Source organism: Carcharhinus amblyrhynchos, chromosome 9, assembly GCF_965287045.1.
Source record: "Carcharhinus amblyrhynchos chromosome 9, sCarAmb.v2.hapA, whole genome shotgun sequence".
Taxonomy (NCBI): domain Eukaryota; kingdom Metazoa; phylum Chordata; class Chondrichthyes; order Carcharhiniformes; family Carcharhinidae; genus Carcharhinus; species Carcharhinus amblyrhynchos.
In genome coordinates this window covers 91,918,303-91,945,573 of record NC_137332.1, presented here as the reverse complement: position 1 = coordinate 91,945,573, position 27,271 = coordinate 91,918,303, and the positions used below count along the sequence as shown (strand labels likewise).

The 27,271-nt window shown below is 44.2% G+C and overlaps 2 protein-coding genes across 3 annotated transcripts in view; both read left to right on the top strand.

Moving 5' to 3' along the window:
• The window catches only part of LOC145348018 (uncharacterized), a 649,120-nt gene that overhangs the window by 303,872 nt on the left and 317,977 nt on the right, over positions 1–27,271 (top strand). The gene's annotated exons all lie outside the window — the stretch shown is intronic.
• Positions 24,178–27,271, top strand: part of LOC145347995 (uncharacterized) — a 39,786-nt gene continuing 36,692 nt past the window's right edge. The window contains exons 1-3 of one of the 2 annotated variants that reach the window (XM_080196071.1): positions 24,178–24,217; positions 25,140–26,257; positions 27,038–27,194. In XM_080196071.1, the coding sequence (XP_080052197.1) occupies positions 25,643–26,257; positions 27,038–27,194 (772 nt within the window). In that variant the 5' untranslated portion in view covers positions 24,178–24,217; positions 25,140–25,642. The remainder of the gene's footprint in view (positions 24,218–25,139; positions 26,258–27,037; positions 27,195–27,271) is intronic. The other variant, XM_080196072.1, reaches the window with a different exon arrangement.

Here is a 27,271-nt window from a genome sequence, read left to right as displayed (position 1 = left end):
CTCAACTACTTTCTGTGGTTGTGAATTCCACTGATTCACCATTGAGTGAAGAAATTGCTCCTCATTTCAATTCTAAAAGGTTTACCCCTTATCCTCAAATTATGACCTCTAGTTCTGGCCTCCCTCACCATTGGGAACACTGTTTTTGCATCTAACCTGTTTAATCCTGTTAGAATTTTTTAAGTTTCTATGAGATCCCCTCTCATTCTAAAATCCAATGAATTTAATCCTAACTAAATTAGTATCTCCGTATGAGAGACCTATCAGTCCAGGAATCTGCCTGGTAACCTTTGCTGTAATGTCTCTAGAGCAAGGGTATCCTTCCTCAGATAAGAAGATCAAAACTGCATTCAATACTCCAGGTGTGGCCTCACCAACGCCCTATACGATTGCAGTAAAACATTTCTATTCCTATTCTCAAATCATCTTGCTATGAAAGCCAGCATACCACTTGCCTTCTTTACTACCTGTTGTGCATGCATGCTTACCTTCAGCGACTGACGCACAAGGACATCAAGGTCTCACTGAGTATCTATCTCTCTCAATTTACACCAATTCAAATAATAATCTGCCTTCCTATTATTGCTACCGATGTGGATAATCTCACATTTATCCACATTATATTGCATCTGCCATGCATATGCCCATTCATTCAGCCTGTCCAAATCATGCTGAAGCATCTCTGCATCCTTCTAATAGCTCACCCTTCCACCCAACTTTGTATCATCTGCACTTGGAGGTAATATTTAATTTCTTCTTCCAAATCATTACTATATAATGTGAACAGTTGGGGTCTGAAGTGGGGGTTTTCTCTCAGATTCAAAGTATTGAGCTGAACACAGTTAAATACAGAGACTTGTGAAAGACAGTATGCTGGTTAAAGATGTTTTTTATTGACTGACATATGCCAGGATAAAGGCAGCCAGACACATTGACTCCTTTGTGAAGTTTACCATGCAATGGCAAAATGGTTATATGTTTTTAAAAATTCATTTCTCCCACCAACCCTGTCATCCTAACTGATGCTCCAATCCCATTAGTACATTTAACTTGGCCAATTGCATCCTACCTTCTAGCAGAATTAGGAATTCATTGATCTAAAGGACCTAGATGTTTCTATCCACTGTTACTTAGCAATCTCACTTATGTAAATCCGTAAGGTTCAAAGGTTGCTTTCTTACCATAAGCCACAGAGTTGAAAAGGAGATGTTCCCACTGTCTCATTCTGCCACATTATCAGTAGGAATTGAATACTTGGTATACTTTGTGAATACTTCTATTTATTTTCTGAAGTATAAGAATTTGCACTCCATGACTTTCTTCTAATAATGTAACTGTATTCTGTGGCTTATTGTTCCCAAAGAATGTGACCTAATTTAACTCTCTTCCCATCATGCTCCAGGGCAGTTTGATTTTGGCCAAGGTGCACAATACATTCAAAAATACTTGTTTAAATCTAAAATATATGTTTAATTACATCATGAGACTGGCTCCTTCTCAATGTGAATGCATCAGTGTCAAAGAAGGGCTAACGCATGTGAGAATGATTGGTTGCACTCCTTGTAAGTGAGAGTGGTTTCTTACATGTGCGGCTGCAAAACTCAAGAGAAATGTTAATTCAATAGAGATTTCATCCCTCATTTTCCCATTTATTTGCAGGAAGTGCTGGAAGCTAAGGAAAATATTGCTTCAGTGTCACAGATTGAAGGGTTCTGGTTTATCCTGGGAAATTAGATGCACTGCACATAGAGATATACAGTATGCCTAACTCGACTATGCCGATCAGATTTCTAAACTGAACTAGTCCCATTTGCCTACATTTGGGCAAATTCCTCGAACCCTTTCCCATCTGTGTACTTGTCCAAATGTATTTTAAATAATGCCATTGTACTCGCCTTTACCATCTCCTCTGGCAGCTCATTTCATATATGCACCACCCTCTGTGTGAAAAGGTTGCCCTCAGATTCCTTTTAAATCTTTCCTCCCTCACTCAGACTGCACACTTCGAATTCAGACACAGCACTGGGCAAAACTATCAAATCCAAGCCCAGGATTTTAGGAAAAGCCTAGGCCTTCAGATAAACCCGTTGCAGAAGACAAACGTTTCTACGCCCCTCCAGATAATTACACCTCATCTTCTCATATTCAGTACTGACCCATCAACAAAACTCAGCCTGTAAATTGGAAGGGAAATGTTTGCAATAAACACACTCAATATCCAACACAGTTCCAATCAAACAGCTCAGCACCCTCAGTGATGATTATGTCACCCAAGGAAGGGGAAAAGCAGCACCAGCACAGACCACAAAGGATATATTAATCATTCTGTCACTCACCTGATGAATGAGCAGCACTCCTAAAGCTCGTGATTCCAAATAAATCTGTTGGACTTTAACCCTGGTGTTGTGAGACTTCTTTCCAAAATTTGCTGAATCTCTATCAGATTTATAGCATTCACAACGTTTTGCTCCATTGATTCAATTTATTATTGTCACACGTATTAGTATAAAGTACAGTATAGTGAAAAGTATTTTTTTTGCACGCTATACAAACAAAGCATACCATACATAGAGAAGGGAAGGAGAGAATGTAGTGCTACATTCTTAGCTAGGGTGTCGGGAAAGATCAAATTAATGCAAGGTAGGTCCATTCAAAAGTCTAATAGCAGCAGAAGAAGCTGTTCTTCAGTCAGTTGGTACGTGTCCTCAGATTTTTTTATCCTGACGGAAGAAAATGAAAGAGTATGTCAGGGGTGTGTGGGGTTCTTGATTATACTGGCTGCTTTCCTGAATCAGCAAGAAGTGTATACAGTCAATGGATAGGAGGCTGATTTGAGTGATGGACTGGGCTTCATTCACGACCCTTTGTAGTTTATTGCAGTCTTGGACAGCGCAAGCCATACCAAGTTGTGATACAACCAGAAAGAATGCTTTCTAATGGTACATCTGTAGAAGTTGGGGAGAGTTGTAGCAGATGTGCCAAATTTCCTTTGTCTCCAGAGAACGTTGGTGGGTTTCCATGATGATAGCTTCCACATGGAGTGACCAAGACAGGTTGTTGGTGATCTGGACACCTAAAAAATTGAAGCTCTTGACCACTTCTACTTTGTCCCCACTGACGTAGACAGGAGCATGCCCTCCACAACACTTTCTGAAGTTGATGACTATCTCCTTCGTTTTGCTGACGTTGAAGGTTCCAACAGCTCGCTGTGTGCACTTCAGGGAAGTGTGGAGTAAGGCCTGATTTGATAGAATTTTCAAAATAAAAATAGTTTCTCTTCATGACTTCATGTGGACATTTTATTTCAATTGGAGAGGTTAGAGGGGACCAAAGGTCATATTTATAAGTTGTGCAAGGGCTGAACTACAGATTCAATCATTAACAGCAACAATAAAACAATGCAAAATACTGCAGATGTTGTAATCTGAAACAAAAACATGAAACGATGAATAATCTCAGCAGGTCTCACAACATCTGTGAAGGGAGAGAGCCAATATTTCAAGTCAGGATGACCCTTTGGCTCTCTCGAAGGTTATCCTGTCTCAAAATGATGACTCTATTCTCTCCGCACATGCTGCCAGACCTGCTGAGATTTTCCAATATTTTGTGTTTTTGTTCATGATTAAACATAACAAGGCAGAGCAGCAAAGACATTTTACTTTTAAAAAAATCAAACAATAACACTGGGATCCTCATTCTCCGCTCCCTGTAAGGACTCCATCCCATTCTCTGAGTTTTTCCATCTCTTCCACATCTGTTCTGATGATGCCACTGTTAAAACAGCACTTCTGAGATGTCTATCTTTTTCCTCAACTGATGTTCCTCTGGACAACCCTATCTCTATAACCCTGTGCACTTAATATGCCTAATCCATCTAACCTATTCATTTTGGACACTAAGGGGCAATTTAACCCCTAAGTGTTCCTCCACTTGTGGGAAGAAACTGAATCCCACACAAATAGGAAAAGAACATGCAAACTCCATACAGACAGTCATCCAACACTGGAATCGAACCTAGGTAGTATGAGGCACCAGTGCTAACCACTGTTCCACGATGCCATTGGACACTTTAAAATGATGAATTATAAAGTGAAGAATTTGGGGTATGTGGAAAGCGGATGTTCGCACTTGTGTAATGGAGCCCAAAACTAGGGTCATAAATACAAGATGGTCAATAATAAATCCAATGAGAAATCCAGGAGAAACTTCTTTCCCAGGAAGTTATTAGAATGTGGAACTTGCTCCCACAGGAAATGGTTGACACAAATCATTTTCTTGTGTTTGATGGGAATCAGGTGAGTAGTTGAGGGAGCACAATCCTGCTCCCATGCCTACATGTCTGTCCTTGGCCTGCTGCAATGTTCCAGTGAAGCTCAACCCAAACTGGAGGAACAGCATCTCATCTTCTGGCTAGGCACTTCACAGCCTTCTGGTCTCAACATTAAATTCAATAACTTGAGATGATTAGTTCTACCCCACCTCAATCCCTTTGTTTTCATTTTATTTAAATTTTTACTGTTCTCTAGCTTTTATTTCTTTGTCTTTCTTCATTTTTCTTCCACCCACTCTATCCCCTTATTTTATCCCCCCTTTCCTTACCTTTCCTGCCCCTTTGCTTCCCCTCTCCCTCTTTTTCTAAATTTGAGCTCTCTCTCACCCAATCCCTCCCTCCCCCCACATCTTCATCTGTCACAGTTTACCTTCTGATTTCATCTTTTCTGCCATTTGGCCATTCACACCCTTTATTCTCTCTATGGACTACCATTACCAGCCTTTTCCTCTGGTTTCTGTGGCCATGATCATCTTTCATTCTCTCGCTCTGCAGTATAAATATCTCCCACTTTCTATGTCTTTTAGCTTTGACAAAGGGTCATCTGGACTCGAAATGTCAGCTCTTTTCTCTCCTTACAAATGCTGCCAGACCTGCTGAGATTTTCCAGCATTTTCTCTTTTGCTGGAAGTAGTTGAGGGAGAAAGGGGCAGCGGATCTACTGTTTGGGTGAGATAATATGTGTGGTGACAGCTTGAATCATTTTCATCGATCCTCTCATGCACCTCTAATTCATTTCTTCAGACAAGAGACTGAACGTGTGCAGAAATGCTCTGCAGGCTCATAGGATAGCTTAATACACACGGTGCATCTGTAGTATCACACAATTAAAAAATATGGATGAGAAACAGTGATGTGTGTGATCAAGACTTTCCACTGGTGAGTCCACAATGGCCAGAAATCATACACATGTAATGTGGATTGGCTATGCTAAAATTGTGCCATAGTGTTGGTTAGGGGGATGAGCGGGATAAATATGTGTGGATCCAGCGATAGGGTCTAGGTGGGTTGGTGCAGTATTGATGGACCAAATGGCCTGCTTCTGCAATGCAGAGATTCTATGTGCGTGATAATTGCTTTTCAAGGTCATATAATCTCCTCAATCACCAAAGAACTCCACATCAAGGAGAAACCATACATATGTGAAGTGTTTAACAAATCATTCTTGCAGTCATCGTATCTCTTTATGCACCAATGCATTCACACAGGAGAAAGCATTCGTGCGCAACATGTATTAAATCATGCTAATGGTTATCGATCCCCCACACAAACCAATGCATTCACACATGGGAGAGACCATTCATGTGCAACATGTGTGACAAATTATTCTCATGGTTATTGATCTTCCACATACACCAACACACCAACCATGGGAGAAGCCATTAAAATATGAGATATATGACAAAACATTTGTGCATTTATCAACATGCGTAAATCACCAACATATTCCCAGGAGAAACCATTCACATGCAATTTGGATGACGTGTCATTCACATGGTCATCGCACCTCTGTGTACATCAGCGCAGTCACATAGGAAAGAAACCATTTAAGAGTGAGGCGTGCGAGCACTCATTCTCCAAGTTTACAAAGCTCCGCATACACAAACACATTCACACAGGAGAGAAACTGTTTATATGGGAGGTGTGACAAATCATTCACACTGTTATCAAGCCTCAGTGTCCATCAGACAATCCATACAGGCTAGAAGCCACTCGAGCATAAGGTTTGCAATAAAGCTTTTGCAATATTTTACAAGACCTCTAAAACACTAGATGATTCACACAGAAGAAACCATTCAAGTATGAGCTGTGTGACCAAGCTCCGCCAGTGAATGACTGATGTATTCACACAGGGAGGAATATTTGTGCAAGGCATGTGACAATTCATTCTCAAAGTAATTGTCTCTCTGTGCCCACTGATGCATTCACATAGATTAGACACCATTCAAGTGTCAATTCTGTACATTGGTCCTCCTGAAGGAACAGACAGTTCACAAGTGGGAGAAACCCTTCAGGAATGGGGTTTGTGAGATGGCTTTCCCATTTCTTCAGACTCAGATTCACCAAAGGATGCTTACATGGAAGGAACCATTCACATGTCAAGTGTACAGTAACTATTCTCACAGGTATTTAACCACCTGGTCAGTCAAAGAATCATAAGGGGAGGAATGTGACAAGCATTAAAGATAGTCAGTGTATCTCCTCATCCATCAACACAGTCAGACATAGTATCAGTGTGAGTTCTGTAATAAAGCCTTTACACAGTTGTCAAACCCACATAAGAGACAAACCCATCCAGGGTGACATGTGTTCAGACTGTTTAACCTACTGTCTTGTCAAACAACTACATCTCCACACGGACTTAGAGTCTGTTCACTTATTTGACTTTCACTGAGAGTTGTCTGTAAGTTGTCTGTGTTGCTTCCCTTCCAATGCCCTCCAAAGCACTGTCTCAGCAGTGTCTGTCTCCAACCTCTCCCACTGTCAATCCAATAATTTTAAAAACCTCAAATTAACCTTTGATCTTTTTTTATACCTTGTGTTGATTTAGAATTGCAAACCCTCATTAAAATAGAGTCATTTTTTAAAAATGAAACTAAAACTAAAGTTCCCTTAACACGCAACTGCAGCTGGGTTATGTCCAACAGATATAAATACAAATATAAATTCCATGATACGTTAGCCGGATTTCCCTGGCTATTCCCTCACATTGAAATTCTCTGGTCCAGCTGGCATAACATACCTGCTGCTCTTTTCCCAGCAGCACGGGATGGTTCCAATGTGAATTCCCATTAACAGCATCAAGACCAGTAATTCCTGGCACTGGTGAATGGTACGCTACTTACCACTGCCAAAAAATCCATTGAATGGGAGGCCAAACAATATTGCTCTATATCTATTTTGTCCTGTTAAAAACCTGTTTAAATAAGTTTAAAGCACTTTCGTAGTAAGAACTTACCTTGTAGAACTGTTTAAATCATTTAAAAGCATTTTTGCGGGCTTTTTGTATCTACCGCTTTAAGAATTCTAAGGGAGTGGATAGCAGGGACTTGTGGGGGAGCAGGCTTTAAAACAGCGCCAGGTTTAAAAGGAGGCCTGGTGTAGACAGCGGGCAGTGTTGGAGCGGGCAGCAGAGTGAGAGGGAAGCAGAGTGAGCTATTAGGGCTTAGGAGCAAAAGGGCTGGGGAGAAAAAGGGCCAGGTAAGTTCGTGTTGAAATTTTCAATACTACTACAGTGAATAATGGAGGGGCGTGTGATGTGTTGTTTCTGTATGATGTGGGAGCTGGTGGACCCCAGGGTCCTTCCCAGTGACCATGTCTGCAGTAAGTGCAGGTTGCTGGAGGAGCTCCAGCTCAAGGTAGACGAGCTGGCCTCTCAGCTACAGACACTGAGGCTCATCAGGGGGAGAGAAGGTGCCATTGTCAATGGGGTGCAAGTGACATCCACCCCCCCTAGACTGGCTAACTCTAAGGGTCAGGAACAAGAGGGGGCTGCTGAGAGGAGGAAGGAGGGTGGGGAGCGGAGGAAGGAGGGTGGGGAGCGGACGAAGGAGGGTGGGGACCGGAGGAAGGAGGGTGGGGAGCGGATGCCTCAGCCTCTCCATCTGCACAACAGGTTTGAGGTTCTTGCTTCCAGTCTGGACGAGAACGAGGGAGGTGAGGTTGGTGAGCAAACTGCACACAGTACAGTGATGCAGACGCAGGACATAGGCAAAGAGAAGGTGAAAAGGAACGTAGTAGTAATTGGGGATAGTGGGGTTAAGGGGATTGACACTGTCCTTTGTCACAATGACAAAGTGCACAGAAGGGTGTGTTGTCTGCCTGGCTCGGGTCTGGGATGTCGCATCTGGGCTGCAGAGGAACCTGGAATGGGAGGGTGAGAATCCGGTCGTTGTGGTACATGTGGGTGCCAACGACGTAGGCAAAATGCGAACTGAGGATCTGGGGAGGGAGTATGAAAAGCTGGGAATGGAATTAAAAAAGTAGAACCGACAAGGTGGTTATCTCTGGGCTACTGCCTGAACCGAGTGCAGACGGGCGTAAGGTTGATAAGATTAAGGAAGTGAATGGGTGGCTCAGGGATTGGTGTGGGAAGAATGGGTTTGAATTTATGGGGCATTGGCATCAGTATTGGGGTAGGTGGGACCTGTTCGGGTGGGATGGGGTTGGTCTGAACCATGCTGGGACCAGAGTCCTGGCGAATCGTGTAAATAGGACTGTAGACAGGGCTTTAAACTAATTAGGGGGGGGGGAGGGTGCGAGGGTAGGTGACATTACGGGATCTAAAGCTAAGGAGAGGGTACAGGTAAGGGAAGAGGCCGAGGATGTCCCAAAAATAAAGGGAGTAGGGAGTGTGAGTATGGTTGGTGGCATTCTGGCAAATAGGGTCCAGGTGAAGGCTGGGATGAAGGCACTTTATCTGAATGCACGAAGCATTCGGAATAAAGTGGATGAGCTGGTGGCACACTTCAGCACAAATGGATATGATCTGGTGGCCATTACAGAGACGTGGCTGTAAGGTGACAGGGACTGGGAGCTGAATGTCCAGGGGTATCAAGTGTTTAGGAAGGATAGGCGGGAGGAAAAAGTGGGGGGCGTAGCACTGCTGATTAAGGATAGCATCAGGGTGGTAGCAAGGGATGATACAGGAACCAAAGAGCAGAAAGTGGAATCGTTGTGGGTGGAGATTAGGAACAGCAAAGGGAGGAAGACACTGGTGGGTGTCATCTATAGGCCCCCGAATAATGATCTGGAGGTGGGGCGGGCTGTTAACGCGCAAATAAGTGCGGCGTGCAGGAATGGAACGGCGATAATTATGGGGGATTTCAATCTACATGTTGATTGGTCGACCCATGTTGGACGCGGTGGGCTCGAGGAGGAGTTCTTGGAATGCTGCCGGGATAGTTTTCTTGAACAGTGTGTGTTGGAGCCGACGAGGGAGCGAGCTATCTTGGATCTGGTGTTATGTAATGAGGCGGGTAGAATTAGGGACCTTGTGGTGAAGAATCCTCTTGGGGAGAGTGATCATTGTATGGTGGAGTTTCTGGTGCAGATGGAGGAGGAGAAAGTGGGTTCCCGGACACGCGTCCTTTGTTTGAACAGAGGGGAGTATGGTAGGTTGACAGAAGAATTGGCGAATGTTGACTGGGGGAGCGCGTTGGAAGGTAGGTCTGCTGAGGAGCAGTAGAGGATCTTTAAGGAGATCTTTCTTGGTGCTCAGCAGAAATTTATTCCGATGGTTAAAAAGGACCGTAGGAGGAGAGGTAATAAGCCGTGGATAACGAAGGAGGTGAAGGAAAATGTTAAATTAAAAGCGGAGGCGTTTAGAGTAGCTACGAGTAGTGGGCGAGAAGAGGACTGGGAGAGGTTTAAATGTCAACAAAGACTGACAAAGAAGTTGATAAAGAAGGGTAGGAGAAACTATGAAGCTGGGCTAGCACTTAATATAAAAAAGGATAGCAAGACTTTTTATAAATATATAAAAAGGAAGAGGCTGGCTAGGGTGAACGTTGGACCCTTAGAGGATGAGAGGGGGGACTTAGTGGTAGGGGATGGGGAAATGGCCGAGGCCTTGAATAACTTTTTTGTTTCAGTCTTCACGGAGGAGGACGTGAATAATTTGCCGGGTGTTAGCGATGGAAAGGTGGTAGGACTGGAGGGTCTCAATGACATTATTGTTACTAGAGAGGCGGTGCTCGACAGACTGGAGGGACTGATTGTGGACAAGTCCCCAGGACCAGATGGAATGCATCCGAGGGTTCTGAAAGAAATGGCGGAGGTGATAGTGGATGCCTTGGTGGTTATTTTCCAAACATCGCTGGATTCCGGGGATGTGCCGGAAGATTGGAAAACGGCTAATGTTACGCTGTTGTTTAAGAAGGCAGGCAAAAGGCAGGGAATTATGGGCCGGTTAGTTTAACGTCTGTTGTAGGTAAAATGTTAGAATCCGTCATCAAGGAGGAAATAGCGAGGCATCTTGAGGGGAATTGCTTGATAGAGCAGACGCAGCACTGTTTCGTTAAGGGGAAGTCGTGTCTGACAAATTTGTTGGAGTACTATGAGGATGTGTCTCGGGCGGTGGTTAGAGGAGAGCCGGTGGATGTGGTCTTTCTTGATTTTCAGAAGGCGTTTGACAAGGTATCTCACAAGAGATTACTGCAGAAGGTAAGGGGGCATGGAGTTGGGGGTGGGGTGTTAGCGTGGATAGAGGATTGGTTGTCAAATAGGAGGCAGAGAGTGGGGGTTAATGGGTGCTATTCGGATTGGCGGTTGGTGACTAGTGGAGTGCACCAGGGGTCGGTGCTGGGGCCTCAGCTATTTACCATTTATATAGATGATCTGGAGGAGGGAACCGAGTGTATGGTGTCGAAATTTGCTGATGACACCAAGATTGGTGGAACGGCAAATTGTGCAGAGGGTGTGGAGAGTCTGCAGAAGGATCTAAATAGGCTGGGCGAATGGGCCAGGAACTGGCAAATGGAATTTAATGTTGGCAAGTGCGAGGTGGTCCACTTTGGTAGGAATAATGGTAGGAAGGACTATTACTTATGTGGCGAAAAACTGCAACATGCGACGGTGCAGAGGGACCTCGGGGTCCTTGTGCATGAGTCGCAAAAACCCAGCCTGCAGGTGCAGCAGGTGGTCAGGAAGACTAATGGGATGCTGGCCTTCATAGTGAGGGGGATTGAATATAAAAGTAGGGAGGTCTTGCTGCAGCTGTACAGGGCACTGATGAGGCCGCAGCTGGAGTACTGTGTGCAGTTTTGGTCACCGCACTTACGCAAGGATATTTTGGCCTTGGAGGGAGTGCAGAGGAGGTTTACTAGGCTGATACCGGAGTTGAGGGGGTTGAGCTATGAGGAGAGGCTGAATAAACTAGGCTTGTACTCGTTAGAGTTTAGAAGAATGAGGGGAGATCTCATTGAGACATATAAGATGATGAATGGGATGGATAGGATAGAGGTGGAGAGACTCTTCCCACTCAGAAAGGACAGTAGTACTAGGGGGCACAGCCTCAAGATAAAGGGGGGGCGGTTTAAAATGGAGTTGAGGAGGAACTTCTTCACTTAAAGGGTGGTGAATGGTGGAGGCTGCCTCGCTAAATATTTTTAAGACGCGGGTTGATGGGTTTTTGATAAGCGAGGGGATTAAGGGTTATGGGGAGAGGGCGGGAATGTGGAACTGAGCCACGACAGATCAGCCATGATCTTATTGAATGGTGGGGCAGGCTCGAAGGGCTAGATGGCCTACTCCTGCTCCTATTTCTTATGTTATTATGTTCTTAATGTGAGGATAATTACAAGTTCTGGGGAAAATACTGAGACATTTTCAATTGTTTTGTTTTTTCTGTTATCATAGAATGCTTACAGTGCAGAAGGAGAGCATCCAGCCCAGCAAGTCTGCACTGACCGCAATCCCACCCAGGCACTATCCCCATAACCCTATGCATTTACACTAGCTAGTCCCCTTCACACTAAGGGGCAATTTAGCATGGCCAATCCACCTAACCTGCGCAGCTTTGCACTGTGGGAGGAAACTGGAGCATCTGGAGAATGTGGAGAATGTGCAAACTCCACACAGATGGTGACCCAAGTTGGGAATCGAACCTGGGTCCCTGGAGATGTGAGGCAGCAGTACTAACCACTGTGCCATCATGCCACCCCGTGTTGATTCTCAGATTGCTACAAACTGAATATTGTGACCTTCTTTGTCTGTTTTATCAATCTTCTGTAAAGATTTATAACTCACAATAAATTCACTTTTTTAACTTACCCCAAACTGTCTGTTTTGTCAGCATGTTGTGTTCTTACTCATTGAAACACTCAGATGGCTACAGTAAAGTCCTATGCACAATATATTGGTCAATGTCGCTGTGGGTTGATGTCCATAAAAGAAAGTTGAGCAATGTTGGTCCGACAAATTGGATGATCGATGAGACTGCTTCAAGTCAATGGATTGGTCAGTATTTAAAAACTGAATGAATACTCCATTACATTAACTGATTTTATTAGCACCTGTGTGGAACACTGGGTACCAAAGAAGCAAATCCATGTCTTTCCCAACTGGAAACCACAGACGAACAGGGATATCCTGCACTGTGAATGCTGCCTGGCTGTTGGAGTTGGATGAAAACAGGGAGTTAGGTGAAACAGATAGTAGAAGCTACGTGAGAGATTGGTAAGTAAGTGTTACTGTTGATTCTCTGAATGGACAGTGAGCTTGGACTAAAGAAAACTTAAAAGTGACATCACAGGAGGACTGTGATTTGTTTGGTTGACAGGGAGCTGTACTAAATTTCAAAACCTATTTAAATTACTGGTTCGACATTACGTTGACACTGAGGTAATATGGAGATATAGAGATGGAGGGTCAGGTGATGTGTTGTTCATGCATGATGTGGGAGCTGGTGGACGCCCTTGTGCTTCCCAGTAAGCATGTCTGTAGTAAGTGTTGTTGCTTGAGGAACTTCAGCTCAGAGTCAATGAACTGGATTCTGAGCTTCAGATGCTGCAACACATCAGGGAGGCAGTCATAAGAACATAAGAACATAAGAAATAGGAGCAGGAGTAGGCCATCTAGCCCTTCGAGCCTGCCCCACCATTCAATAAGATCATGGCTGATCTGTCGTGGCTCAGTTCCACATTCCCGCCCTCTCCCCATAACCCTTAATCCCCTCGCTTATCAAAAACCCATCAACCCGCGTCTTAAAAGTATTTAGCAAGGCAGCCTCCACCACTTCAACGGGCAGAGAATTCCAGAGATTCACCACCCTTTGAGTGAAGAAGTTCCTCCTCAACTCCATTTTAAACCGCCCCCCCTTTATTTTGAGGCTGTGCCCCCTAGTCCTACTGTCCTTTCTGAGCGGGAAGAGTCTCTCCACCTCTATCCTATCCATACCATTCATCATCTTATACGTCTCAATGAGATCTCCCCTCATTCTTCTAAACTCTAACGAGTACAAGCCTAGTTTATTCAGTCTCTCCTCATAGCTCAACCCCCTCAACTCCGGCATCAGCCTAGTAAACCTCCTCTGCACTCCCTCCAAGGCCAAAATATCCTTGCGTAAGTGCGGCGACCAAAACTGCACACAGTACTCCAGCTGCGGTCTCACCAATGCCCTATACAGCTGCAGCAAGACCTCCCTACTTTTATATTCAATCCCCCTCGCTATGAAGGCCAGCATCCCATTAGCCTTCCTGACCACCTGCTGCACCTGCAGGCTGGGTTTTTGCGACTCATGCACAAGGACCCCGAGGTCCCTCTGCACCGTTGCATGCTGCAGTTTTTCGCCCCGTAAGTAATAGTCCTTCCTACCATTATTCCTACCAAAGTAGACCACCTCGCACTTGCCAATATTAAATTCCATTTGCCAGTTCCTGGCCCATTCGCCCAGCCTATCTAGATCCTTCTGCAGACTCTCCACACCCTCTGCACAATTTGCCGTTCCACCAATCTTGGTGTCATCAGCAAATTTCGACACCATACACTCGGTTCCCTCCTCCAGATCATCTATATAAATGGTAAATAGCTGAGGCCCCAGCACCGACCCCTGGGGCACTCCACTAGTCACCAACTGCCAATCTGAATAGCACCCATTGACCCCCACTCTCTGCCTCCTATTTGACAACCAATCCTCTATCCACGCTAACACCCTACCCCCAACTCCATGACCCTCGACCTTCTGCAATAACCTCTTGTGAGGTACCTTGTCAAACGCCTTCTGAAAATCAAGAAAGACCACATCCACCGGCTCTCCTCTATCCACCGCCCTAGACACATCCTCATAGAACTCAGAAACACCCCTCGGATTAAATACCTTGAATTCGGCCAGTGGACAGGGACAAGAGGGTGTGGCTACAAGTGAGGCAGGTAGAGGGATCCAGGAGTGTCAGTTCCTGAACTTGTCCAACAGGTTTGAGATTCTTCCTCCCTGTGTGGATGGGAACGGGTACCGCAGGGAGGATGAGCAAACTGGCCACGTCATCATCCAAGTGGGGGGAGAGAAAAGAAATATAGTTGTAATTGGGATAGCATAGTTAGGGGCATTGACACTGTTCTCTATGCCCAGGATCGAGAATCCTGAAGGTTGTGATGCCTGCCTGGTGCTAGGATTCGGGATGTCTCATCTGGGCTGCAAAGGAACTTGGAGTGGGAGGGTAAAAATCCCATTGTCGTGGAGCATGTAGGTACCAATGATATAGATAGAACAGGAACAAAGGTTCTGCTAAGGGAGTATGAACAGCTAGGAGCTAAATTAGAAAGCAGAACCAGAAAGGTAATAATCTCTGGATTACTACCCGAGCCATGAGCTAATTAGCACAGGGTCAGTAAGATTAGGGAGGTAAATGTGAGGCTGAAAGATTGGTGTGGGAGGAATGGGTTTGAATTCATGGTACATTGGCACCAGTATTGGGGAAGAAGGGACCTGTTCCAATGGGATGGTCTTCATCTGAATCATGCTGCGACCAGAGTCCTGGTGAATCATATAACTAGGGGTCAGGTAGGGCCTGAAACTAAATAGTCGGGCGGGGGGGAGGGTTCAGTTGTATGGATAATTAAAAAATCAAAGTTAAAGGGGAGGGTAGAAGTGCAGGTTAATGGAGCTGAAGGCTCGGGAGAGGTTAGTAAAGTTTCCAGACCATGTAATAGAACAGAGAGTACAGAAGGTGGCAGGAATCTAACCTCAGGCAGAGCAAAAAAGGTGACAAGTATGAGAAGGGAGGTGGTCAACACAGGACTGAGGGTGTTGTACCTAAATGTGTGCAGTATACAGAACAAGGTAAATGAGCTTGTTGCATACATTGAATTTGGCCGGTACGATATTGTGGGCATCACGGAGACATGGCTGCAAGAGGATCAGGGCTGGGATCTAAACATCCAAGGATATGTGTCCTATCGGAAGGCAGATGGACAAAGGGGACAGGGGTTGTATTGTTAGTAAGGAGTGAAGTTAAATCGATAGCAAGAAGTGATACACGATCAGAAGTCATAGAATTTCCGTGGATAGAGTTGAGCAATTGCAAAGGTAAAATGACCCTGATGGCAGTTGTGTGCAGGCCCCCTAGCTGTAGTCAGGATGTGGGGCAGAAAATAATTCAGGAGATCAAGGCAATATTACAATAATCACAGGACTTCAATATGCAGGTGGACTGGGAAAATCAGGTAGGTAGTGGATCTCAAGAAAAGGAATTTAAGGAATATCTAAAAAATGTTTTTTTGTACAGCTTGTGACAGAGCCTACTTGGGAACAGGCTTGGTGATCTGTAGTGAGGCAGAATTGATTAGAGAACTTAAGGTGAAGGAACCCTAAGGGAGCAGTGATAGAATTTACCCTATTGTTTGAGAGGGAGAAGCTGGAGTCAGATGTAATAGTATTACAATTAAATGAAGGTAACTACAAAGACATAAGGAAGGAGCTGGCCAGAGTTGGTTGGAAAGTGAGCCTAGCAGGGAAGACAGCGGAACAACAGTCACAGAAGCTTTTTTGAGTTATTCAGGGGGCACAACAGAAATTCATGCCAAGGAGGAGGAAACATGTTGAGGATGAGGCATCCATGGCTGACGAGGCAAGTCAAGGACAGCATAAAAGAAAAAGCATACAAAGTGGCAGGGATTAGTGGAAAGTCAGAGGATTGAACATAAGAACATAAGAACATAAGAAATAGGAGCAGGAGTAGGCCATCTAGCCCTTCGAGCCTGCCCCGCCATTCAATAAGATCATGGCTGATCTGTCGTGGCTCAGTTCCACTTTCCCGCTTTCTCCCCATAACCCTTAATCCCCTCTCTTATCAAAAACCCATCAACCCGCGTCTTAAAAATATTTAGCGAGGCAGCCTCCACCACTTCAACGGGCAGAGAATTCCAGAGATTCACCACCCTTTGAGTGAAGAAGTTCCTCCTCAACTCCGTTCTAAACCGCCCCCCTTTTATCTTGAGGCTGTGCCCCCTAGTCCTACTGTCTTTTTTGAGCGGGAAGAGTCTCTCCACCTCTATCCTATCCATCCCATTCATCATCTTATAGGTCTCAATGAGATCTCCCCTCATTCTTCTAAACTCTAACGAGTACAAGCCTAGTTTATTCAGCCTCTCCTCATAGCTCAACCCCCTCAACTCCGGTATCAGCCTAGTAAACCTCCTCTGCACTCCCTCCAAGGCCAAAATATCTTTGCGCAGGTGCGGTGCCCAAAACTGCACACAGTACTCCAGCTGCGGCCTCACCAATGCCCTATACAGCTGCAGCAAGACCTCCCTACTTTTATATTCAATCCCCCTCGCTATGAAGGCCAGCATCCCATTTGCCTTCCTGACCACCTGCTGCACCTGCAAGCTGGGTTTTTGCGACTCATGCACAAGGACCCCGAGGTCCCTCTGCACCGTCACCTGCTGCAGTTTTTCGCCCCGTAAGTAATAGTCCCTCCTACCATTCTTCCTACCAAAGTGGACCACCTCACACTTGCCAACATTAAATTCCATTTGCCATTTCCTGGCCCATTCGCCCAGCCTATCTAGATCCTTCTGCAGACTCTCCACACCCTCCGCACAATTTGCCGTTCCCCCTATCTTGGTGTCATCAGCAAATTTCGACACCCTACACTCGGTTCCCTCCTCCAGATCATCTATATAAATGGTAAATAGCTGAGGCCCCAGCACCGACCCCTGGGGCACTCCACTAGTCACCATCCGCCAATCCGAATAGCACCCGTTGACCCCCACTCTCTGCCTCCTATTTGACAACCAATCCTCTATCCACGCTAACACCCTACCCCCAACTCCATGTCCCTCGACCTTCTGCAATAACCTCTTGTGAGGTACTTTGTCAAACGCCTTCTGAAAATCTAGAAAGACCACATCCACCGGCTCTCCTCTATCCACCGCCCTAGACACATCCTCATAGAACTCCAGTAAATTTGTCAGATTGGGAAGCCTTGAAAGCGAGCAGAGGACAACTAAAAAAAGCAATAAGGGCGGAGAAGATGAAATATGAGTGTGACCCAGCTAGTAATATAAAAGAAGAGATGAAGAACTTTTTTCAATATATAAAAGAATATAACAGAGAGCCATTGGACCACTGGAAAATGAGGCTGGGGAAGTAATAATAGAAAAAAAGCAATGGCAGAGGAACTGAATAGTGACTTTGCATCAGTCTTTACGGGGGAAGACATTAATGGGATGCCAGAGCTCCAGGAGAGTCAGGGTGTACAGGTGAATGTGGTGGCCATCACTAAGGAGAAGGGTCTGGGAAAACTGAAAGGTCTGAAGGTTGATAAATCACCTGGACCGGATGGACTACACTCCAACGTTCTAAAAGATATAGCTGAGGAAATTGTGGAGGCATTGGTGGTGATCTTTCAGGAATCACTGGAGGCAGGGAGGGTACCAGAGGACTGGAAAGTACTGAATGTAACACCACTGTTTATGAAGGGAGGGAGGCAGCAGACATTAAATTATAGGCCAGTTAGTCTCACTTAGGTCACTGGCAAGATGTTAAAGTCCATTATTAAAGTTGAGATTGCAGAGTACTTCGAAGTGCATGATAAAGTAGGACTGAGTCAGCACGGCTTTGTCAAGGGGAGGTCATGTCCAACAAATCTGTTAGAGTTCTTTGAGGACGTAACAAGGAAGTTAGATCAAGGAAAGCCTCCTTGGAACGGACATTATTTATTTAGATTTCCAGAAGGTCTTTGATAAGGTGCCACATAGGAGACTGTTAAATAAGTTGAGAGTCCATAATGTGAGTGGTAAGATCCTGGCATGGATAGAGGATTTGTTGACTGGCAGAAGGCAGACAGTGGGAATAAAGGGGCCTTTCTCAGGATGGCAGCTGGTGACTAGTGGTGTATCAAAGTGGTCAGTGCTGGGACCACAACTTTTCACAATACACATTAACGATTTGGAGGAAGGAACTGAAGGCACTGTTACTAAGTTTGCAGATGATACAAAGATATGTAGAGAGACAGGTTGTATTGAGGAAGCAGGGGGGTGCAGAAGGACTTGGACAGATTAAGAGAATGTATTCCATCTGCCACTTCTTTGCCCAGTGTGGAAAAGTGTGAGGTTATGCACTTCGGAAGGAGGAATGGTGATGGTGGTGGTGGTGGTGGTGGTGGGGGTGGGTGGGGGGGGGGGAGGTGCGGTCTTTTGGGTACTTTGGAAGGAGGAATGGAGACATAGACTATTTTCTAAATGGGAAAATGCTTAGGAAATCGGAAGCCCAAAGGGACTTGGGAGTCATTGTTCAAAATTCTCTTAAAGTTAACACGCAGGTTCAATCGGCAGTTAGAAAGGCAATGCAATGTCAGTATTCATGTCGAGATGTCTGGAATACAAGAGCAGGGATGTACTTCTGAGGCTGTATAAGTCTCTGGTCAGGCCCCATTTGGAGTACTGTGAGCAGATTTGCACCCCATATCTGAGGAAGGATGTGCTGGCCTTGGAAAGGATCCAGACAAGGTTCACAGAAATGATTCCTGGAATGTAGAGCTTGTCATATGAGAAACGGTTGAGTCTGTACTTGTTGGAGTTTAGAAGAATGAGGTGGGATCTTATTGAAACTTACAGGATTCTGCAAGGCCTGGATAGAGTGGACAATGAGAGGATGTTCCTGCTAGTAGGAAAATCTAGAACCAGAGGGCATAATTTCAGACTAAAGGGATGATTGTTTAATACAGAGGTGACAGGGAATTTCTTCAGCCAGAGAGTGGTGAATCTGTGGAACTCTTTGACACAGAAGGCTGTGGAGGCCAGGTCATTGAATGTCTTTAAGACAGAGATAGATAGGTTCTTGATTGATAAGGGGTAATGGGGATGAGAAAAACAATCAGTTATGATTGAATGGCAGAGCAGATTCAATGGGCTGAGTGGCCTAATTCTGCTTCTATGTCTTATGGTATTATTCACTGCTTGCTGAAGTCTAGATCTGAGGTGTTTACGTTAGGCAACCCTGACCTCTACAAGAAATCCAGATATGACCTATGGGGATCCATCATAGATGCCAGAAGACTCTACTGGACCAAGCTGGAGTCCCAAGTTAGCCACAGAGCCCATTGATTATGGCAAGATCTTCAAGACATAACAGGCTACAAGATCAAGACATGTAGAATCGCTATCACCATTGCACCCTTCCCCAATGAGCTCAATGCATTCTATGCCCGTTTTAAGCAAGAAATCAATGAGAGCGTGTGCTCTGCCCCAGAAGCCTCGCCTGAACCCATATCTAAGGTCACCATCACAGACTTCAGATCAGCCTGCTTGAAAGTCAACCCACGGAAAGCAACTGGCCTGGATGGGGTACGCAGATGAGCACTCAGATCCTGCGCAGAGCAGCTGGTGGGGGTATTCACAGACATCTTTAACCTTTCTTTACACCAATCTGAGGTCACTTCAAGAAGGCACCCATCATCCCTGTATCAAAGAAAAGCCAGGCAGCGTGCCTTAATGACTATCATCTGCTGGCTTCATCATTATGAAGTGTTTCATGTTGATCCTGCAGAAGGAATTCTTCAGTTGTAGACAAAATAAAACCAAACTTACTCCAACTAATAAATCAAAGAAAAAGGTTTAATAAAGAAGCTTCATTATTCCAAAACTTGAGGCCTCACCCTGGGCCATTCCAAGCTTCCCCCAATTCCCAACAGATTCTTATTTACGCTGAGTCAACTGGTCAGCTGACCACATCATTTGTCATTGGTTCCATAGTTTACTGTATCAGCTGCCCCTTAACAACTGTTACCTTTGGTCATACTAAACAGATTCAATGTTATGATTGATTACAGTCTAACCTATGGCATGAATCGATTCCAGCCTCCCAGATTGTCTGGATCCATTACAGTTCACCTATCACTGCAACAGGTCTGCAGCAGATGCTGTATCCCTGTTCCTAAACTCAACCCTGGAATACCTGGATAACAAAGACATCGATGTCAGACTCCTATTTATTGACTACAGCTCTGTCTTCAGCACTATTATTCCTACAGAACTCATCTCCATACTCCATGGCCTGGGGCGTGGCTCCTCCATCTGTGACTGAATCCTAGACTTCCAGGACCGCCATCAGTAAGGATAGGCACAAAATCTCCTCCAAGATAATCCTCAACACCGGTGCCCCAGAAGGCTGTGTCTTTAGCCCATTTCTATACTCCTTATAAATCTATGATTGTATGGCCAAATTCTGCTCCAACTCAATTTTAAAGTTTACTGATGACACCAGTGGGTCAGATCTCAAACAATAGTGAGATGGAGTACAGGAAAGAGATAGAGAAACTTGTTATAGGAGAACAATGATTTCCCTTTCAATGTCAACAAAATGAAGGAGATAGTGATCAACGTCAGGAAGTATAATGGAGCACATACCCCTGTCTACATCAATGTGGACAAAGTGGAAATAGTCGAGAGTTTCAAGTTTCTAAGTGTTCAAATTACTATCAATCTGTCCTGGTCCCTCCACGCTAATGTGATAGTTAAGAAAACTCCCTAATGCCTCTACTTTCTTGGGAGGCTAAGGAAATTTGGCACATCTGCTATGACTCTCACCAATTTTTACAGACGTACCACAGAAAGTATTCTTTCTGGTTGAATCATAGCTTGGTATGGCTACTGCTCTGTCCACAACCGCAAGAAACTACAAAGTGTCGTGGACAAAGCCCAGTCCATCATGCAAACCAGCCTTCCCATCCTTTGACCCTGGATACACTTCCTGCTGCCTTGGAAAAGCAGCCAGCATAAACAGGTATTGCACGCACTTCGGACATACTCTCTTCCACCTTCTTCCATCAGGATAAAGATACAAAAGTCTGACGTCACGTACCAACCGACTCAAGAGCAGCTTCTTCCTTGCTGTCATCAGACTTTTGAATGGATCTACATTTCATTAAGTTGATCTTTCTCTACACCCTAGCTGTGACTGTAACGGTACATTCTGCACCCTCTTCTTTCCTTCTCTATGTACGGTATGCTTTCTCTGTATTGTGTAAAAATAATACTTTTCACTGTACACTAATACATGTGACAATAATAAATCAACTCAAAAACTTTCTCCGGCAATAGTTTCAGTATTTCCAGTTCACAGAAAGCATTATGTTTCCCTATAAAAGAAAGACTTGTATCTTTATGTCAACTTTCCATGAATTTAGGACATTCAAAAGCATTTTGGGGCCAAAGAATTATGTTTTGAAGTATAGTCACTGTTGTAATGTTAGAAACATAGCAGTCAATTAGTGTACAGCATGTTCCCACAAACTGCAATGTGATAATGACCATATAATCTGTTTTTGTGATGCTGATTGCAGACGTCCATATTGACCAGGACATCGAGGATAACTCCTACTAGTGTTATGGGACATTTTACACTCACCTGAGAGGGCAGATGGCATTTAACTCACCTGAATGATGGTATCTCTGATAGTGCAGCACTCCCTCAGTACTGCACTGGAATATCAGCCTCAATGCTCAAGATTCTGATTGAATGTTGAACCCACAGCATTCTGACTCAGAGACAAGAGTGCCAACTAAGCCAAAGCTGACAATAACTTATTTTTCTGTTCAATTAGGTTCAGTTTCTAAGCAGTTAGGTTCCAAAGTTGTGTACAAAATGCTTTTCCCCCTGTAAAGAGGCAGCCTGAAAGTCTGATTTGACTTAAAGTGGTAACTTGTTACAGTTGCAAGTATCAGTGTTGTTTTTGTGTCTGGGTTCCTGAAACTGTGAAATGTGGTAAAGTCCCTGTTGTCAGCTGCAATGGACATCTTAAAGGGTTGTCTTCAATTGGTACTGCTGATTAACCATTCTGTTTTCATTCATGAATGAAAGTTTGATTGTTTAGGCACAGTTCTAACAGTCTGACAGGGAGAAAACTCGAGGAATAACCCAATCTTCCCAGGAAAGATCAGTGTTAGTTTTAGTGAGGTTTTTGGGCTTGTTTTCAAATCCCTTCAGGGCCTCTCCCCTCCCTATCCCTGTAATCTCTTCCACCCCTCAGTACTGCACGAAAGTGTCAGCCAGAAATTTTTTTGTCCTCAAATGGGACTTGAATGCACAACCTCTGACTCAGAGAACAAGGTTTTGGCTTCAAATGCAACTCTAGATGCATTATTCCATGTGTGTGGATTTAAGTTGTTGTCACATGAAATTTCTCAAATTCTGGGCTCCCTGTACAAACCCCACCACCATTTATTGAATTTTGATTTGATTTATTATTGTCACATGATTAGTATACTATGAAAAGTATTGTTTCTTCTGTGCTATACAAAACATTACATTCCGAGAGAAGGAAATGAGAGAATGCAGAATGCAATGTTACAGTCATAGCTGTAGAGGATGATCAACGTAACGCGAGGTAGGTCCATTCAAAAGTCTGATGGCAGCAGGGAAGAAGCTGTTCTTGAGTCAGTTGGTACATGACCTCAGACCTGTAGACGTTTATACACTGCATTGATCATGAAATCAATCAGATCACAATATACCACCCTTAAATAAAACTACTTCAGTTGGTCATACACAATTTTTCAAAAAAGGTTGTTTTAGTGAAACTCCTTGACAAGAATGCAACAACCACAGATGCACAGGTCGTGATCGAGAATTTACACTAGTTTGTGTTGGTTTTGTCAGCGTAATCCGACTGAAATTGACCTTATCAGGAATTCTAAATGTAAATTAGGTATAAAGTGCAAATTGAACTTTTGTGATGTTTAATACAATGACAGCTAAATTTAATTTGTTAATAAACCTGGAATTAAAAACCGGAAAAAAAATACTGATTTGTAAACATCACCCAGGAATGACCATGACTCTAGGTGGGAATAATGAGAGCGGCAAGTTTCTGCCAAGTGCGCCTATTTGAGGCAGCTTTTCAAATTACATTCAGGATTTCTGGGTGTTCGGACACTACCTTCGGGCTGTGATATCCAGGGAGAGGAGAATGAACCAGAACGTCCTGAGAGAGGAAAATCAACTGGAACATCTGAAGAGAGGACAATTCAGTGGGACCTCTCAGGAGAGGTGAATGGACCGGGCCATCCCAGGAAAATAACAGAAGGGCTGAATGAATCTCAGAAATTGGAGCTGAGGGAAGCTGAACCTCCAGAGCAGGTGAACTGGCCAAGGTGCATCCGTAAGATATCAAACCATGGGGCATCTGCTCACAAGATCAGCACACTCCCTAAGTCACATAGTCACTCTTGCAGGAATAGAGGCACTCCCCAATCACTGGATCAATTTCCTCTCTCAGTCCTGTGCCCCACTCTCCTGTACATGTGCTGATCCCACCACTGCACATCATCACTGCCTTGGATGCTGCAAGACTTCCTCTTCTGATCTGCTGTCAAACATATCTAAGGTTACAGTTTGAAACCCTCTGAGGATGAAGCGTGCTATCCCCACATTAGAAATCTCTGTCAAACATTTACCGGGGGAACTGAAACAGCAGCTGCAATAAGTGAGGTTTTATTCAGGTGCTAATTATATTTCTGCACATCGTCACTGACTTGGATTCTGTAGTCTTTCTTTTCTGATCTGCTGTCAAACACTTCCCAGGCTACACATCCCACACTGATGTTGTCAGTTTGAAAGCCTCCGAGGATGAAGAATGTTATTCCCACACTAGAAATCTCTGTCAAACATTTACCAGGGGAACTGAGACAGCAGCTGTAATAAGTGAGGTTTTATTCAGATGGGACAATGACAAGTTTAAACCCCCACCTGATCTGCTGCTCAAAGTCGCCTCCGTTTCCCTGGTCAGTTTCCCAAACTTCAGGAAACTCCTGTTACTCCAGAAATATTTGGATTGGCTGTGAGAGACGTCAATCAGAGAGTCCACCCACTCTGCCCATTCTCTCCTCTTCCTCTTTCACAGCTGCTTCACTTCCTGTAGGGACTGAAAACCAAGTCAGGAGATGGTGAGTGAAGGAGCAGAATTTATAATAATTACATTGCATCATATCCACACTAATGTTCAGGCAGTCTGACTATCCTGTGGGGAATCAGGTGTGGAAATGCCCCTTATGCTGTGTGAGAAGATCCAGCTGAGAGACCTGTTTACTCGGTGCTTTGTGCTGAGCTGTTTGATTGGAGCTGTGTGTTGGCTATTGAGTGTGTTTATTGGAAGCATTTCCCTTCTGATTTACAGCCTGAGTTTTGTTGATGGATCATTACTGAATATGAGAAAGTGAGGTGTAATTATTTATTGAAATGTCTTTAAAATCTTTAAAGGAGATATTAACCTGAAGGCCTCGGCCTTTCCCAAAAACCTGGGCTTGGATTTTTGGGTTTTGCTCAGTGCTGTGTCTGACAGCTGAATTTGGGATGTACAGTTTGAGTGTGTGCAGTATGTCTGATTTCCCAGGGTAAAACAGAACCTTTTAATCAGCTACACTGAAGGAATATTAGCTTCTAACACTTCATGCCCAGTGCGTTTTCTTCAAATAGTTTGGGAAAACGGGGTGAAATTCCAAAATCTCCATTGAATTTACCACATAATTAAAAGGTAAAATTGGTCATTGTAAACACAACATGAGCTCATAATGAGTTGATAACTTGTTTTACACTCCTCCATTGTGCTCACAGTGCCTGGAAAGATGGGGGCTAAGTGGAGGAAAGAAAGCAGCCAGGTTGTCTGCCCCTGGTCATTAACCAATGTCCCTGCTGGAAATACAGGGTGTGTGACACTCAAGTGAGGAAAAAGAAAGGACTTGCATTGATCTCCAAACTGGGGAAAAATAGATTGGCACTCACTGTGGAACAGTCGCTAACTGACAAGTCAGTCCCATCAGCAAAGGAGAGGCAATTGAAGGAATCCTGTTTTCTTTTTCTGTTTTACAGGACTGCACCATACCACATTAGTGAATACAGAGAGGAGCGTCACTACAGATAGATCTTGACCATCACTCAAGGAACAAATGTATAACTATAGGAAGACACCCAGTCTTTTCATAGCACTGCTGAACACAGAGAAGGTTCGATGACTGCAAGGACGATTTGTCACACACATTGTGACAAACCCTCATCTGGAAATTGTTTGGTCGGTGGAGCTTTGACATGTCATCAGATCTGAAACTGGTCAATGGTGTGGAACCTTCCATTAGAACCAATCATTCTGAAGATTCGGCTGTGGGTGATTGATCAGGGTGAAGCTGAGATGAAGCTTAAGTATGGTCAGAGCTTCAATCATTCATCAAGCATCATGAATCACTGACTTATTCCTAAATGTGAGAGGCTGTTCAAGTGTGAGGTGTGTGCCAGAGACTCTGCAGAACCATAAGATCTTCTAAGGTGCATTTGTTACAACAACTATTACAACAGCTGTTACCACAAGGGCAGCCACAATGGAAAGGAAACGATACAAGTGTGATGTTTGTGATAAAGGTTTTGTGAATTCTACAATGCTGCTAAGGCACCAGGTGATTCACACGGGGGAGAAACCCTTCACATGCAAGGTGTGTAACAAATCATTCTCGGAGTCATCGACTGTTCGTAAACACCAACGTGTTCACACAGGGGAGAAACCATTTGTGTGCGACATGTGTGACAAATCATTCTCTCAGTTATCAAACCTCCGCAGACACCGTCATACTCACACTGGGGAAAAACCCTTCACGTGTGAGGAGTGTCACAAATCATTCTCGCGGTCTGCGCACCTGCACAGACACCAACGCACTCACACAGGGGAGAAACCTTTTATGTGTGAAGTGTGTAAAAAATCATTCTCGTTGTTGTCAAATCTCCACGTACACCAACGCATTCATACAGGGGAGAAAGCTTTCACGTGCAATGTGTGTGACAAATCATTCTCAAAGTCATCGAACCTCCGTGTACATCAACGCGTTCACACAGGGGAGAAAGCATTCACATGCGAAGTGTGTGACAGATCATTCTCGCAGTTATCTCACCTCCGTAAACATCAAAGTGTTCACAAAAGGGAGAAACCGTTCTCATGCGAGGTATGTGACAAATTATCCTTGGGCTCATTTACGTCTTTTGTATACTGACATATTCACGTGTATGGTATGTAGCAAATAATTCTCTGAGTCACCTTCTCCCTGCACACAGCAACATTAATACAGGAGACAAACTTCATGTTATTGAACAAATCATTCTCAAACTAATGTGCCCTCTGCACACTGGGGAGGAACCATTCATATGTCAGATGTGCACATCATTTTCACGGTCATCAAACCACCACAGGCAAGAGGACAGTCACACTGACGTTCACCTGCTTTCCTTATACTGAGAGTTTTCTGCATTGTTTACCCTCCAGTCAGCTGTCCTTCCAAAGCATTGTCTGTCTCAGCAGTGTCTGTCTCCAACCTCTCCCATCATCAGTCCAATTGTTTCAAGGTCAGTTTAATCTTCGACCAGGTCACCAGACCAAAAGAAGACATCAGTATCTGTAGAAGCTGCTGCTTATGGACAAGTTTGAATACGAAAGACAAGTCGGCAATATCTGGTTATTTAATATGTATATATTAATTTCTGAAACTTTAAATCCTAGTATTCGCGTCGAAAATACAGACAGACTACAAGATTTTGTAAAACTAAACTGATGTTTTGTAAAATGCAGTTGTCTTGAAGATGGCTCTGACTATGTCATAAGATTGATTTCTAATCAAAATTCCCCTGGGTGCAGGCTGAAAGCTGTCTCCAGCACTCAGAAAATGTATCACAAGACATCACGGGAAAAGTCTGGACCATGATTCATTTTTAATTTTCATTTCCTTTAGGTAAAGCTAACCCATAATGCCCAGGAGTGTTTGTTGACTGAAGGGCGGGTTCCGTACATCAAGGAGCTGACACAGCAGAAGGCGTTCACGAGGAAGCTGTTTGACCTCTCCAACTCCATGATAACCAATGGCAGATCAGATATGGGGATGAGCAAAGGTGATGTCAACAGCTGAGTGTTTAAACCATCAGGAGGAGAGTTAATTTATGTGACAAAAAACAATAATTGTGGTTTT